This window comes from Pan paniscus, chromosome 23, assembly GCF_029289425.2.
Source record: "Pan paniscus chromosome 23, NHGRI_mPanPan1-v2.0_pri, whole genome shotgun sequence".
NCBI lineage: Eukaryota > Metazoa > Chordata > Mammalia > Primates > Hominidae > Pan > Pan paniscus.
In genome coordinates this window covers 46,365,301-46,381,696 of record NC_085927.1, presented here as the reverse complement: position 1 = coordinate 46,381,696, position 16,396 = coordinate 46,365,301, and the positions used below count along the sequence as shown (strand labels likewise).

The window sequence follows — 16,396 nt, the reverse complement described above, 5'->3', positions numbered from 1 at the left end:
ATGAATGAGTGGTAAACAGTAAGAACAGTGCCTGGCAGTATTCGTGAACATTTAACATGGCAACTTTGGGCCTGAGGTCTGTGGGGACCTCCTTGGCCCTCTGGCAGTTCTTCTGCCTGGCTTTATGTCCACTTGCACTGCACACAGGATTTGCGTTGATGGCAGAAAATTGAAACAATGAGAAAGGAAAATTGAATTTCAGGATATACTTAAAAGATCTTTTTTTCTCAGCACTCTATATACATAAATGCACTTTTGCAAGTCTGAATACTTGTGTGGCATTATACAAAGTGCTTAGAACAAGGATCTTGTTTATTTTGCAGATGGAAAAGACTAAGGCGGCTGGACGTGGTGGCTCACGCCTGTAATCCCAGCACTTTGGGAGGTCGAGGCGGGCGGATCATTTGAGGTCAGGAGTTCAAGACTAGCCTGGACAACATGGTGAAACCCTGTCTCCACTAAAAACACAGAAAATAGCCAGGCGGTGCTTGCCTGTAATCCCAGCTACTCAGGAGGCTGAGGCAGGAGAATCGCTTGAACTCGGAAGGCGGAGGTTGCACGCCACTGCACCCCAGCATGGGTGACAAAGTGAGACTCTGTCTCAAAAAAAAGAAAAGACTACTAAGTCTTAGGGAAGTTGAGTTTGTATGAATTGGTGAAGGTATATCTCAGAACCAAAACAAGGTTACTATATTTGAAAAAACATTAGGACATTTTATCAAATCTGACACCATTAAATTTTTTTAAACACTTATGTAACACAGAAAAAGAAAAACTACCAATCAATACGACACCCTGTCAAGCACAAGGTGCAGCCTCATTTTAAAGATGTTACAGTAAAAAGAGAGTGTCGTGGAATTAATGAAATATGAAAAATCAGTTTTGTTTGCATCCTTCTCAGTTTTAAGTACATATTCACAGTATAATTAACAAAAACAGTAGTAGTCGCTCAACAGTTGAGGGTTCCATTTTGCGTGTTGCTTTTTGAGTTCTATCATTTATGTCTTTGCTTACTTCATATGGAGGGTGTTTTGTACTCTGAGGCCTTCGTTCATGCCGCTACTCACATGATTTATATTTTTCAGATTTTGGAAGATGGCAAAGTTCATGACACCCGTGATCCAGGACAACCCCTCAGGCTGGGGTCCCTGTGCTGTTCCCGAGCAGTTTCGGGATATGCCCTACCAGCCGTTCAGCAAAGGAGATCGGCTAGGAAAGGTACATGCCTGTCAGCAGGAGTCTGAATCTTTGCAGCTGTGGCTGCTACTCTCGAGTCCCTGTTTTGATTTTATTGTCTCAAAATCTTAACTCCTGAATTTCTTATAGGGATGCCAGCTGAGAAAGGTTATCTCTGGGTGTAGTCATAGAAGAGCTGGGCACTTACAGAGGTGTTGTGAACAAATTCTGAGACTCTTCCACGCTGTCCTCTCGCGCTCAGGGATTTCTGGTTCTGCAGAAACTTGCCTGGTTGACCTGTGCATTCTCTGTCTTTTCTTGTTCTTCGTAGGTTGCAGACTGGACAGGAGCCACATACCAAGATAAGAGGTACACAAGTAAGTGTTTCTGCAACTGAATGCCCCAATCAGGGCCTTGGGAAAGTTGTTCTTTATTCTAATGACCTTCTTCTGAAAGCTTTTTAGAATGGAAAGGAACTGCCAACAATAATTCATAACTTTTAAGGATGTATTCTGGGCTTTAACAACAACCACATTTTTGGAAATAGCCCTCAAAACTTAGACCATTCATTAAAGAGGTCTAGCCTATTAAAATGGGGTTTTGGGCCCTTTTAAAAACCTGTTGAAAACATTAGCTGGGCGTGGTGGCGTGCACCTGTAATCCCAGCTACTCGGGTGGCTGAGGCAGGACAATCACTTGAACCCAGAAGTTAGAGGTTGCAGTGAGCCGAGATCATGCTATTGTACTCCAGCCTGGTGACAGAGCCAGATCCTGTCTCCAAAAAAAAAAAAAAAAATTAAAACCCCTGGTTTTAAGATCCTGGTACCATAAAAAGGCTTTTTCTCTCTGCCACTTCAGATAGTTGGAGGTGGCTGCCTGGAGAACTAAGTTAGGATAGCTGAGGCTGAGATTGGCAAGAAAGTGTATCGTGATCTATTAGACATACCTGCCATGGGCCCCTGATAATGGAGATGGTGGTTAGCAATAAATACCTCAGATTCTCACACAATAACGCAGAGAGTGAAATGGGTTAGTTTGAGTCCTTCAGATTCTTGGCTTAGAAAGTTCTTTAGGCCAGAGTTGTTCAAAATTGAATGTGCATATGAATCATCCGGGGATCTTGTTAAAATGCTGGTTCTGATTCAGTGGGTATGGGGTGGGACTGTGAGTCTGTGTGTCTAACAAGCTTTCAGCCAATGCTACAGGTCTCAAGACCACACTTGAAATAGCAAGGCTTTAGACTGGTGCGTATCTGGTAAAGTCTGTGGGTGCAGTTACTACATGCCATCACCTTTGCCTCCAGATAAGTACTCCTCTCAGTTTGGTGGTGGAAGTCAATATGCTTATTTCCATGAGGAGGATGAAAGTAGCTTCCAGCTGGTGGATACAGCGCGCACACAGAAGACGGCCTACCAGCGGAATCGAATGAGATTTGCCCAGGTAGGCCAAGAGCCAGCAACCACAGCATCTTGGGGCTGTTACTGTTGGCCATCACCTGCTAAAAAATGCTACCTTGTGACTCCTAATGAGAGAGGGAAGCATATTATAGGTCTTTTCGTGAATCTCGGGTCACCGTTCCATAACAAGTGGTACCAAGGCGAACTTGCACTAGGATCAGGGATGCATTTAAATTGTTTATATTTCTGTTTGCCAGTAGCTAGGATATCAGACTTGTATGCTAAAAACATTTGTGCTGGATAAGAAGGTGCACCCGTGCCTGTTACCACACTTAATTGCTGTGTGCAGACTTTATTAAGTAGATGGTCCAGTCAGATTGCCTATTATTATTTAAAGAGGCAAACTCAGAAAATCTAATGAGACCCAGTAAACATACTTCAATGAAAAATATATCATGGGAGTATAGGTCTAAGCAAAGTCCAAGTACTTACCCCCTAACACCCCCAAGCTGTTGATGCCGTAGAGTGAAAGCACAGAGTAAGATGTGAAACTTGGGATTTGGCATCCTAAATTTACTCCAAAGACCTCCCACTTGTTCTGCCTATTGTGAGCCAAATCTCCAAGATTTTAACATGGATGTTTCTTGCTGATGCCCAGAGGAACCTCCGCAGAGACAAAGATCGTCGGAACATGTTGCAGTTCAACCTGCAGATCCTGCCTAAGAGCGCCAAACAGAAAGAGAGGTGAGATTTTCATCCTGCTGGAACAAGACACCCTTCCCAGACTGGCCGTATTTGGAAACCACAGGACCAAAGCAGGAGGATGGTTGTCTTCCCCACCACTGCAAAAAAGGAAAATACTTTCTACAACCAGTTAAGCCCCCTTTTAGCTTGTCGTTCTCAGGCTGGTTCATGGCAGATAGCATGGGCAGGAAACTAACTCCTTGTGCTGGTCATGCGCGCTAAAGGGAAACACAGGCAGGCAAGAAGAGGCTCTGGAGCTTACCTGGGCTCAGTTCTGCTGTGGGTCAACTCTAGGAAGCCCCATGTATGCTGGTCCTTTGAGCCTCCTGGTGTTGTGTGGTCCAGCGGCCACTACACCCCAGATTGGAACTATCAGTGAACAGTCACTATAGATGAAGTAAAATCATCTGGTCAGTATTTGGAGGCAGTGTACCTTTTCTAACACCTCCAGTATGCACCGTCTGGGTCTCTTCCTTTCTCTAAGCCCATTTTTCATAGTTTAAAGGAGTTAGTGGTGATGGTAAGGTTTAGCTGAAGAGAATGGCAGCGTGTGCCTTTTGAAGAAGCCACTGATTTAAAGGTCTGCACTGAGATCATATTTCTGTCTTTCCAGAGAACGCATTCGACTGCAGAAAAAGTTCCAGAAACAATTTGGGGTTAGGCAGAAATGGGATCAGAAATCACAGGTAATGTATTTATACCAGAATTCTGCCTTGGAATTTGGTTCTGTTTATTTGGTTGTCTTTATTAATAGCTTAGATGAGATATACTTCACATACCATACAATTTAGTGGTTTTTAATATATTTGAAGAGTTCTGTAACTGGTCAATTTCAGACCATTTTCATCACCCTCAAAAGAATCCCTTACCCTTTAGCAGTCACCCTGTCTTGATCTGTTTTCTTTTGCTAGAACAGAATACCTGAGAGTGGGTAAGTTATAAAGCGGTTTCTTTAGCTCATGGTTCTGGGGACTGGGAAGTCCCGGATCAGGAGCCACATCTGGTGAGGGCCTCATGCTGCTTGATAGCATGGCAGAAAAAGCAGAAGGGGGAGCAGGGTGCAACAGAGAAAAGGGCTAAACTTTGGGTAGTTAGCCCATTCCTGAGAGAAGGGCATGAGGCATTTATTCCTTTTAACGACCTAATCTCTTAAAGGCCCTACCTCCCGACACTGCCGCAGTAGCAACCAGATTGCCAAATGAATTCCAGGAGGCACACCCAAACACCAGCACCCCCAGTCGCCCAGCCGCAGGCAGCTATGAATCTGTTTTCTGTCTCGGGATTTTTTGTTCTAGACATTTTACATAAATGGAATCATACAATATGTGGTCTTTAGTAACTGGCAGCTTTTATTTAGCGTGTTTTCAAGAGTCATCCATGTGGTAGCATGTGTCGGTACAGTTGTCCTTCGGTATATGAAAGTCTACACATTCTCAAGTCCCACATTCGGCCTGTGGTAGCCACATGTATGAAAAGTCAGCCCTCCATATACTCGGGGTTTGCATCCCAAGAATACTGTTTTCTTTTTCTTTTCTTTTTTGAGACAGGGTCTTGCTCTGTCACCCAGGCTGGAGTGCAGTGGCATGAATCTTAGCCAACTGCAACCTCTGCCTGCTGGGTTCAAGTGATCCTCCTACCTCAGCCTTCTGCGTAGCTGAGACTATAGGCATGCACCACCACGCCTGGCTAATTTTTGTATTTTCTGTAGATATGGGGTTATGCCATGTTCCCCAGGCTGGTCTCAAACTCCTGAGCTCAAGCAGTCCACCCACCTCAGCCTCCCAAAGTGCTGGGGTTACAGACATGAGCCACTGCGCCTGGCTTGTATTTTCAATCCATGTTTGTTTGAAGAAAATCTGCATATTAAGTAGACCCATGTACTTCAAACCCATGTTGTTCAAGTTCAGCTGTGCTTCATCTGTTGTTGGTTTTTTTGGTTTTTGTTTTTTGTTTTTTTAAGATGGACTCTCACTCTGTCACCCAAGCTGCAGTGCCAGTGGCGCGATCTTGGCTCACTGCAACCTCCGCCTCCCGGGTTAAAGTGATTCTCACGCCTCAGCCTCCCAAGTAGCTAGGATTACAGGCACATGCCAACATGTCTGGCTTTTTTTTTTTTTTTTTTTTTTTCCATATGTTTTGTAGAGACAGGGTTTTACCATGTTGGCCCGGCTGGTTTCAAACTCCTGACCTCAGATGATCCACCCACCTCAGCCTCCCAAAGTGCTGGGATTACAGGCGTGAGGCACCACACCCAGCCCAGATGAGCTTCATTTCTTGTTTATTGCCAAATAAGAGTCCTTTGAATTATACATCATGTTGTTTTGAGCCATTCACATGCTGATGAACATTTGAGTTGTTTTTCACTTTTTGACTATTATTGATGCTGCTGTGAACGTTCACCTGCGTGTGCTTGTGTGGGCATTCTGAGAACAGAACACGTGTAAGCAAAAGTGAAGCTACATTTTGTTGGATATGATGCTATATCAAGAATAGTTAATAACCCGAGAGAAATATAAAGGACCTGCTACATGTTCATCGGGTGACATCATTACCTGGGAGTGGAACCCCATTTGCTTTTGAACTTTCGATCCCTTTGGTCCTCCTCCACACCATAAATTCCTGGGAGTCAGGGATTCTGTCTTATAAAACAGTCAGCACTCCATCACTCCATTTATTGAATAAAAGCTCTTTTTCTTTTCTCTCTTTTATTGAGACGCAGTCTTGCTCTGTCACCCAGGCTGGAGTGCAGTGGTGCTATCTCAGCTCGCCGCAACCTCCGCCTCCCAGATTCAAGCGATTCTCCTGCCTCAGCCTCCTGAGTAGCTAGGATTACAGGCATGCATCACCATGCCTGGCTAATTTTTGTATTTTTAGTAGAGATGGGGTTTCACCATGTTGGACAGGCTGGTCTCGAACTCCTGACCTCAGGTGATCTGCCCGCCTTGGCCTCCCAAAGGGCCACTGAGCCCCTCTGTTTTGTGTGGTTGTTGTTTGAGACAGGATCTCGTGTCACTCAGGCTGGAGCGCAGTAGTGCAATCATAGCTCACTGCAGCCTCAAACTCCTGGGCTCAAGCGATCATCCTGCCTCAGCTTCCCAAAGTGCTGGGACTACAGGCATGAGCCACTGCACCAGGCCAGCTCTTCATATTTTTAGCCTGTCTTTTATTTATGTTTTGTATGGACTATAACTTTTTTTTCCTCTAATGGTTTTCAACTGCAGAAACCCCGAGACTCTTCAGTTGAAGTTCGTAGTGATTGGGAAGTGAAAGAGGAAATGGATTTTCCTCAGTTGATGAAGATGCGCTACTTGGAAGTATCAGAGCCACAGGACATGTAAGCAGCATCTTTTACTACTTTCTACACTGCTCTTATGTGTGTGGACCAGCTGGTGATGGGTATTTTCTTAAGCCCTAGTATTTCCAAAAAGGCTTTGAAGCCACTTACTCAAAACACATTTCATAAGGTTAACAGAGGTATTTGAAAAAAATCAAGACCGGCCAGGTGCAGTGGGTCACCTGAGGTCAGGAGTTCAAGACCAGCCTGGCCAACATGGTGAAACCCAGTCTCTACTAAAAATACAAAAACTTAGCCGGGCGTGGTGGCACACACCTGTAATCCCAGCTACTCAGGAGGCTGAGGCACGAGAATCACTTAAACCCTGGAGGTGGAGGTTGCAGTGAGCTGAGATCTTGCCATTGCACTCCAGCCTGGGCAACAAGAGCGAAACTCCCATCTCAAAAAAAAAAAAAAAAAAAAAAGTCAAGACCAAGGGGAAAAGCAGAAGTTCACTGACTGCAAACTTCTTTTTAACTTCCTGGTATCCTGAGCAAAGAAGAAATGAGTTATACAACTCTTTTGGCAGAAAGAGAAAGCAGAATGGAATTTGCTGATTATTAAACTGTATATTTCTGTTTCCTGGCACCCTGAGCAAAAGAGCAATAAGATTAAGTTATAAAACTCTTGTCAGGAAAAGAAACACAACAATTCTTCAGGAGAATCTTTGCTTCTCCTGACATTTCAAATAGCTTCTTACCTCAAAGGACAAGTAGGTGGAATTTAGGTAGTGGGAAACCAGAGCACCAGACGAGAAGTCAGCCTACCCAGGTGCTTCTATAACTAGTCATCTCCTGTCTTAGCCTCGGTCACCCTACCTTTAAAATGGGGGCGTTGGGCTAGATGAGTTGTGCTTGCTGTGTTCTACGCCAGGCGTTAAGTGGACAGGAACTGAGCAAGCACTGAGGATTCGTCTCTCCTGCTCTGGCCAGAGATTGCTTTCCACCTCTTTTAGACTTTTGGATAAGACTTCTGGATGTATGGCCTAAAAGAAAAAACTGGGGGTTATCTCTCTTACTTTGCATGTCTTTGCCTGCTTTTCCCACAGTGAGTGTTGTGGGGCCCTAGAATACTACGACAAAGCCTTTGACCGCATCACCACGAGGAGTGAGAAGCCACTGCGGAGCATCAAGCGCATCTTCCACACTGTCACCACCACAGACGACCCTGTCATCCGCAAGGTGTGCGCCTCCTTCTGCCCCTCTCCCCCTTGTTAGGAATGCGGTCGGCTTCTACAGCTGAAGCTGCAGAAAGAACAGAAGACATGGGAATAACGTATGTATTATAGGTAAAAGCACTTTGCCAGGTAGACCGGAAATGTGGATGTTAAGCACAGCTGGACTTGAAGCCCAGTTCTGCCGTGCTTCCTGGCTTAGTCTCTGGAGCCTTAGTTCTCTCATCTGCAACAAGGGGTAGATGTACATAGCACTACCACTGGGGCAAAGGTGAAAGCATCTGAAGCACTTGGCTGGAATCTAGCAGGTGCTTAGGGTGCTGCAGTGCCACTGCCACCCGAAACTTGCTGGCTCACTGGCTGCAGTGTTTTTGGTCAATGAGGTGGGGCCTCCTTATTAAGGATTTATGTGGTCAGCAAAGGAGTTCTTTCCCATCCATGTGAGTGGGCAGTGAGACCTGGGAGTGTCTTTCCATCTTCTCTCTTTGATCCTCTTTGCAGCTGGCAAAAACTCAGGGGAATGTGTTTGCCACTGATGCCATCCTGGCCACGCTGATGAGCTGTACCCGCTCAGTGTATTCCTGGGATATTGTCGTCCAGAGAGTTGGGTCCAAACTCTTCTTTGACAAGAGAGACAACTCTGACTTTGGTAAGAAGCGTGCCTGGGGAGCAACTCAAAGGCATTGAGTATTTTTGTTGGTACAGAACAAGTCTCTGGTACTAGAGAATGGATAGAAAGTGGTCCGTCTTCCCAAGGGCATTGAGAGCAGCAGTGTCTGAATCTCCCAGACTCTTTAGAGGTTAGGAGAAGAGACTGTCACTGCAGTACCTGCTTGAGGCCTCAGCTTTTGGAGTCCTCACAGCACCCTAATAGCAGGCTTCCAAATGTTGCTTTTTTGTTGTTTTCTTTTTTTAATTGAGACAGAGTCTCACTCTGTCACCCAGGCTGGAGTGCAGTGGCGCAGTCTTGGCTCACTGCAGCGTCTGCCTCCCACATTCAAGTGATTCTTCTGCCTCAGCCTCCCGAATAGCTGGGATTACAGGCATGTGCCACTATGCCTGGCTACTTTCTGTATTTTTAGTAGAGACGGTTTCACCATGTTGGCCAGGCTGGTCTCGAACTCCTGGCCTCAAGTGATCCATCAGCCTTGGCCTCCCAAAGTGCTGCGATTAGAGGTGTGAGCCAACGCACCTGGCCCAAATGTTATTCATTTAAATACCCCTTTTTCGACTTTTGCCATCTTGCATACCTTGTTCAGTGTTTGCTTACTGTATATACATATATATATTTTATACCATACGTATATGTATTTATACACCATAAAGGAAAACCATGTCACTCAAAAATTAACAAAACAGGCTGGACACGGTGGCTCACAACCTGTAATCCTGCCACTTTGGGAGGCCGAGGCGGAGAATCACTTGACATCAGGAGATCGAGACCAAGCCTGGCCAACATGGTGAAACCCGGTCTCTACTAAAAATACAAAAATTAGCCAGGTGTGGTGGTGGACACATGTAATCCCAGCTACTTAGGAGGCTGAGGCAGGAGAATCGCTTGAACCCGGGAGGCAGAGGTTGCAGTGAGCCGTGGACACACCACTGCACTCCAACCTGGGTGACAGAGCAAGACTCCATTTCAAAAAAAAAAGTGTTTATATTCTGAGCCTGAAGCCTGAGGTCTTTATTAAAAAGCTTGCAAAATCATTCTCTTGAGGAATCCAAAACGACTGAAAAGGGACAGCTTCATTACTGTGTGATTGAATTGAATGTTGGACAGTATCTTGAGTTATCCTGGAGCAGCTGCCCCACTCCCCCACTTATGTGTTCCACACCAGGGAGACCCGCTTTAGGAGAGGGCAGTTCTTTGAAGGAAGGACTTGTGTTGTTTGCCTCTCCACATCTCCCCACAGCGCTGCGTACATTGTCAGTGACTCTTTGTTGCATGGTGAGTGACCATGCCACGCTTTTGCAGACCTCCTGACAGTGAGTGAGACTGCCAATGAGCCCCCTCAAGATGAAGGTAATTCCTTCAATTCACCCCGCAACCTGGCCATGGAGGCAACCTACATCAACCACAATTTCTCCCAGCAGTGCTTGAGAATGGTGAGGAAACGAGTCTCTGGGCATTGATTCATTCTTATTTAATCAGCTGCTGTTTGTGGAGCATCTGCTTTGTGCTAGGCTCTTGGGTTGTGGGACTGAGCAGGTCAGACGCAGTCCCCACCTTTAGCAGGGGAGTTACATGCCTGGGCTTGGATGTTAGGCTCTCTGACTTTGAACAAAGTTCCTGCCCTTACAGAATTTAATGATAGTGGAGGAGGAAACACAGTGAACAATAAATAATAAATTGATTTACATCAAATGGTGATATGTGCCATGGCAAAAAAATGAAGTAGAGATGGGCATGGTTACTAAGTCGTTGTTCTAATTCATCAGGTGCTAACAGTTGGGAGGGGTCAAGTAGGCACAAAACAGGCAGCGAGCTCAGAGCCCCATCAAGGGCCCCAGGAACCTGGCCAGGGCTGCAACTAAGCAGAGGTGCTGGGTCTGACTGATTGGCCTTGGCCTTGTCAACAAAGTTAGCTCTGTCTTGTGACACCTTTGTTTTTGCAGGGGAAGGAAAGATACAACTTCCCCAACCCAAACCCGTTTGTGGAGGACGACATGGATAAGAATGAAATCGCCTCTGTTGCGTACCGGTAGGTCACCTCTGGTGGGTATTGTGGCCAGATTGGAGCACGGGCCCCACTCTATAGAATCCCCAGTGACCACATGAGTTTCTTTTTTGCTGCAGTTACCGCAGGTGGAAGCTTGGAGACGATATTGACCTTATTGTCCGTTGTGAGCACGATGGCGTCATGACTGGAGCCAACGGGGAAGTGTCCTTCATCAACATCAAGACACTCAATGAGTGGGATTCCAGGGTGAGCCGCCATCTCCATCACCCTCCTGGTGACACCATGTCTCTATTCCCTACGGTGCCTGTTTACGCAGGCTAGGTTGTATGAACTGTTTCTTATCCCCTTTCGTTACTTACAGAGCTACCTGGATGTTTTTTTTGTCTTGTGAGTTTTTTCCTCTGCTTAGTTCCTTGCTGAGAAAGAGCATGACTGTGTGTGTAGAACTATGTTAAGTGTTAAGAACTTTTCTGCTTATTTTTTTACACAGGAACCAGTTAACTCCCTTCTTCCAGTACTTTCTTCATCTCTGTTCCATTGTGGCCTCCTGTTGACTTCTGCTCCCTGAGCATCTGATTTTTTCCTCTCCTTATTATCTGGGTTGGCAGTTTTCCTGTAAGTCTGGCCGCTCTTCTTTTTGACCTCTTCTTTCATTGACTGAGCCACTGCCTTCAATCTTTTCATACATTTTTTGCAATTCCTCATTTCTTTAACTCATGGATTCTAAGATCTGGCTCAGAATTGACTCTTCAGAGGCACCTTGAAAGAAACATGCTTCCTTCACTTTTCCTCCTCTATTTCCACCCCACCCCTCCCCATCCGCCCCCCCGCCCACATCACCTGTTGAAAGAGCACACTGGAAGGTTTGCTGTGACCTCCCTCTGGGGCCAGCGGCCTTTTCTTGGACTTTTCCTGGTGAGCTCCCCAAAGCATTCAGGGCCGTCGTGCCTGTGTCGTTTTGCCATCTGTGTTACCGCGTTACTCTGGTCTCACCCGTTTCCCTGTTCCCTTTGCATGTCGTCTTTGCTGGCTCCCCTCCTTTTTGATCCCAGTGGAGTCACCTGGACAGCTCTCTTCGCCATACGTACTTCTGTATTATATAACTTTGTATTAGTTTTCTTTTGCACCATAACAAATTAACAGAAACTTAATGACTTAATACCGATTTATGTATTTTATTTTTATTTTTTATTTTATTTTTCTGAGACGGAGTTTCGCTCTTGTTGCCCAGGCTGGAGTGCAACGGTGCGATCTCAGCTCACTGCAACCTCTACCTCCCGGGCTCAAGCGATTCTCCTGCCTCAGCCTCCCGAGTAGCTAGGATTATAGGCATGCGCCACCACGCCCAGCTAATTTTGTATTTTTAGTAGAGATGGGGTTTCTCCATGTTGGTCAGACTGGTCTTGAAGTCCCGGCCTCAGGTGATCTGCCTGCCTCGGCCTCCCAGAGTGCTGGGATTACAGGCGTGAGCCACAGCACCCGGCCTAACAATACCAATTTATTAGCTCACGGTTTTGTAGGTTAGAAGTCCAGTGCTGTGTGCTTGGTCCTTGTATTAGTCCATTGTCACACTGCTGTAAAGAAATGCCTGAGAGTGGGTAATTTATAAAGAAAAGAGGTTTAATTGGCTCACAGTTCTGCAGGCTCTAGAGGAAGTGTGGCTGAGGAGACCTCAGGAAACTTGCAATGGTGGCAGAAAGCAAAGGAGAAGCAGGCACATCATGGCCAGAGCAGGAGAAAGAGAGGGGGGAAGTTGCTATACACTTTTAAACAACCAGATCTCTCGAATACTCTTACCACAAGAATAGCGCCAAAGGGGGAAATCAGCCCCCATGATCCAGTCACCTCCCACCATGCTCCTCCTCCAACATTGGAGTTTACAATTTGACATGCAGTTTGGGTGGGGCCACAAATCCAAACAAGGCAGAAATCATGGTGTCAATAGAAATAGAACTGAGTTCTCATCTGGAGGTTCTGAAAGAAAAGCCACTTCCAAGCCCATTCTTATTGTGGGTAAAGTTCATTTCCCTTCAGTTAGATGACTGAGGCCCCCATCCCCCTGCCAGCTGTCAGCTGGGAGCCTCTCTTGGCTCCTAGAGGCCACCTGCATTCCTTGTCACATGGCCCCCTCCATCTCCAAGATAGCAACAGCACATCAGATCCTTCTTGTGCTTCAATCTCTGACTTCCTCCGTCTCCGATCTCTACACCTAGATTTAAGAGACTCATATGGTTGGGTGAGCCCAGCCAGGTAGTGCATATTAAGGTAAACTGATTTGCGGCCTTACATATGCAAAATCCCTTTTGACATACAAGGTAGGATAATCATGGGGGTGATACTTGATCCTAGCCATAGGTTCTGCCCGCAGTCAAGGGGAGGAGACTCTGCAAGGGCAAGGGTCACTGGGGGTCATCTTAGAATTCTGCCCATCCCAGGCCTCAACCATGAACTCTTTGAAAATGATTTCTCAAATCTACTCTGATTTATTATACTTCCCATTGTTTTTCTGCTAAAACACCTTCCCCTTCCATGTGTCCCCAGTCCCGTCATTGCCTCTGGGCCAGCTGTCCATCAGCGTTGTCTTTCTCCCACCTAAGCTCTGAGCCTCCAACATCTCCAACTTCTTTTTTACATTATTCTGTTTTGCTGTTAGCAAAATAGAAGGCTTTGCTGTCTTCTGAATCTGTCCTGGATTTCACTGATAATTGCCCTAGTTCCGGGCCCCATTCATCATGCCTGTTTGACATTTATCTCCTAACTGATTTCTCTACCTCCACCCAACTTCTATATTTGATTTATCTCCGCCAGTCAATTGTCCAATACACGCTTCATCAGCAGTGCAGATTGGGAGAAGAACTCTAACATGCCCCAGCAAGCTGTATGCAGTAGTATGCACCTATAGTCCTAGCTGCTCAGGAGCCCGAGGTGGGAGAATCGCTTGGGTTCATGAGTTCAAATCCTGAACTCACCAGCTTGGGCAACATAGTGAGACCCCATCTCCAAAAAATGTGCCACAGCAAACTCACAAGGATGCTGCAGGATATTTTAAATTTTTTAGGGAAACACAGAGACATCTTGTCAGAATACTACTACATGGTTTGAACCTAACTAAATAAAAGGAATTCTTGGCCGGGCACGGTGGCTCACACCTGTAATCCCAGCACTTTGGGAGGCCAAGGCGAGTGGATCACCTGAGGTCAGGAGTTCGAGACCAGCCTGGCCAACATGATGAAACCCCGTATCTACCAAAAATACAAAAATTGGCTGGACATGGTGGCGGGCACCTGTAATCCCAACTACTAGGGAGGCTGAGGTAGGAGAATCACTTGAACCCGGGAGGCGGAGGTTGCAGTGAGCCAAGATTGTGCCACTGCACTCCACCCTGGGCAACAAGAGCAAAACTCCATGTCAAAAAAAAAAAAAAAAAATTAAAAGAAATTCTTGAGTATTTCTTTTGCCCTGTGGTTGCCATGAACCAAGAAAGTTTGGGAACCTCCGTCATGTGACCTTTGACCAGTCATTTCACTCTGGGTCCAACTTCCCACGTCTACAAATGATATGGGTAGAAAAGAGGATCTCTCTGGGGTCCTTTTCTACTGTGTGTGCATTTATGTAAAATGTCAGACTCAGCTTTGCACCCACTGCAGGCTTCCACCCCCATCTAAGGCCAACTCTGCCTGTCTTTCCTATCCCACCATGCCTCTCAGATCAAGACCTCCTGTCTACACCTGCACTTGAGCCAATATTCTCCACTTGGCTCACTGTTACACGTCCTCTGTGAAGCCCTTCCTTACCACGCAACACATAGTAAACACTTGGCTCTGCTGTTTATATGACACTTCTAAAGTGTGTGTGTGTGTGTGTGTGTGTGTGTGTGTGTGTGTGTCCGTGTGTGTCCGTCCATCATTCCCTGTCTAGGTGAGCTTTTAGAAGAGAGGAATTGTAAGTCGTTGAGTGACTGCTGTGCGGCAGGCTGTGCAAGGGAAGGGACTATGTCTTTGTCTCTTAAATGGTAAGATTTAGTGCGTACCTACCCACTTTCTAAGCAAGCAGACTAGGGAGTTCCTTCTCTGCCAGAGGAGGTCCCAGCACCTTGGGCATTTGGAGCTTGCTTCTGTTTCTCTAACGGGGCTCTCCTGCAGCACTGTAATGGCGTTGACTGGCGTCAGAAGCTGGACTCTCAGCGAGGGGCTGTCATTGCCACGGAGCTGAAGAACAACAGCTACAAGTTGGCCCGGTGGACCTGCTGTGCTTTGCTGGCTGGATCTGAGTACCTCAAGCTTGGGTGAGATTCCTGTGCAGGAGCTGGCAGCTGATCTTGTGAAAGGAAGGGTCTGGGTAGGGAGGTTGACCCTCCCCTCCCCGTGTACTGGACAATTGACTGGCAGAGATAAATCCAGGGGTGGGGTAGAGATGGAGGGGTCAGTTAGGAGACAAATGCCAAACAGCAGGCATGCTGAATGGAGTCCTGAACTAGGGCAATGGTGTCAATCAAATCCAGAACTGAGAACTCAGAAGACGATGTTTTCCCTTTCCCTTGAAAATAGCAGTGGACTGCCGGGCGCGGTGGCTCACGCCTGTAATCCTAGCACTTTGGGAGGCCCAGGCTGGCAGATCACAAGGTCAGGAGATCAAGACCATCCTGGCTAACACGATGAAACCCTGTCTCAACTAAAAATACAAAAAATTAGCCGGGTGTAGTGGCGGGCGCCTGTAGCCCCAGCTACTCAGGGGGCTGAGGCAGGAGAATGGTGTGAACCCGGGAGGCGGAGCTTGCAGTGAGCCAAGATGGCGCCACTGCACTCCAGCCTGGGCGACAGAGCCAGACTCCGTCTCAAAAAAAAAAAAAAGAAAAAATAGCAGTGGACCAGGTATCACCATTTAATTGACATTTGATCCCAAGTGTTGCTGTCTCTGTGCTGCCCTGCTCTGACCACTGATATCCCTTCCCCTGTTAGTTATGTGTCTCGGTACCACGTGAAAGACTCCTCACGCCACGTCATCCTAGGCACCCAGCAGTTCAAGCCTAATGAGTTTGCCAGCCAGATCAACCTGAGCGTGGAGAATGCCTGGGGCATTTTACGCTGCGTCATCGACATCTGCATGAAGCTGGAGGAGGGCAAATACCTCATCCTCAAGGACCCCAACAAGCAGGTCATCCGTGTCTACAGCCTCCCTGATGGCACCTTCAGCTCTGATGAAGACGAGGAGGAAGAGGAGGAGGAAGAAGAGGAAGAAGAAGGTGTGTAGCAGCCCACTTTCTGAGGTCTAGAGTGATCTGTGGGCTAGCACGGGAGCAAGCTCTGTAGCCATTGTGATCTTTAACCTTGATAAAAGTTCGAGAATTCCCTGAGACTTAAGTATGAAGAAGCATTCACTTTGGCTCCAAGAGCTTCTTCTAGAGCCTTTAGATCACATCAAGTGGTTGGGGAGGATAGCGGTGTTTTAGAGAAGCGGCTGGACTGTGGCAGAGGTAGAGGAAGATGAGGGAAGTCCCAGATTGAAGCCGGTGGTCTAGAGGGAAAAGCTCCGCTCCGGGTTAAATAGCCTGAAAGTTGTCTCTCCTGCTCCACCAGCTGGTGAGTGAAGGAAATACCTGCCCAGCCCTGTGAGCATCTGAAAGGCTTAACTTCGGAATGGAAGTGTTGAAAACTCACGCACAGTCCAGCAGAGGTTCAGAAAGGAAAGTGAACGTCATATCACACAACCTGGCTCATTTCTCTTACATTTTTTGTGTCTTTCAGAGGAAGAAACTTAAACCAGTGATGTGGAGCTGGAGTTTGTCCTTCCACCAAGACTACGAGGGCCTTTGATGCTTAGTGGAATGTGTGTCTAACTTGCTTTCTGACATTTAGCAGATGAAATAAAATATACATCTGTTTAGTCTTTC

At 46.6% G+C, this 16,396-nt stretch overlaps 1 protein-coding gene across 4 annotated transcripts in view; it reads left to right on the top strand.

Moving 5' to 3' along the window:
• The window catches only part of EIF3D (eukaryotic translation initiation factor 3 subunit D), an 18,677-nt gene extending 2,281 nt beyond the window's left edge, over positions 1-16,396 (top strand). For 2 of the 4 annotated variants that reach the window (XM_008975012.6, XM_055105542.2), the window contains exons 2-16: positions 324-409; positions 1,086-1,218; positions 1,508-1,553; positions 2,480-2,616; positions 3,232-3,317; positions 3,931-4,003; positions 6,539-6,651; positions 7,700-7,832; positions 8,327-8,474; positions 9,801-9,931; positions 10,442-10,527; positions 10,623-10,752; positions 14,649-14,791; positions 15,465-15,748; positions 16,251-16,396. In XM_008975012.6, the coding sequence (XP_008973260.1) occupies positions 1,096-1,218; positions 1,508-1,553; positions 2,480-2,616; positions 3,232-3,317; positions 3,931-4,003; positions 6,539-6,651; positions 7,700-7,832; positions 8,327-8,474; positions 9,801-9,931; positions 10,442-10,527; positions 10,623-10,752; positions 14,649-14,791; positions 15,465-15,748; positions 16,251-16,264 (1,647 nt within the window). In that variant the 5' untranslated portion in view covers positions 324-409; positions 1,086-1,095 and the 3' untranslated portion in view covers positions 16,265-16,396. The remainder of the gene's footprint in view (positions 1-323; positions 410-1,085; positions 1,219-1,507; positions 1,554-2,479; positions 2,617-3,231; positions 3,318-3,930; positions 4,004-6,538; positions 6,652-7,699; positions 7,833-8,326; positions 8,475-9,800; positions 9,932-10,441; positions 10,528-10,622; positions 10,753-14,648; positions 14,792-15,464; positions 15,749-16,250) is intronic. The other 2 variants (XM_008975011.4, XM_055105543.2) reach the window with 1 other exon arrangement.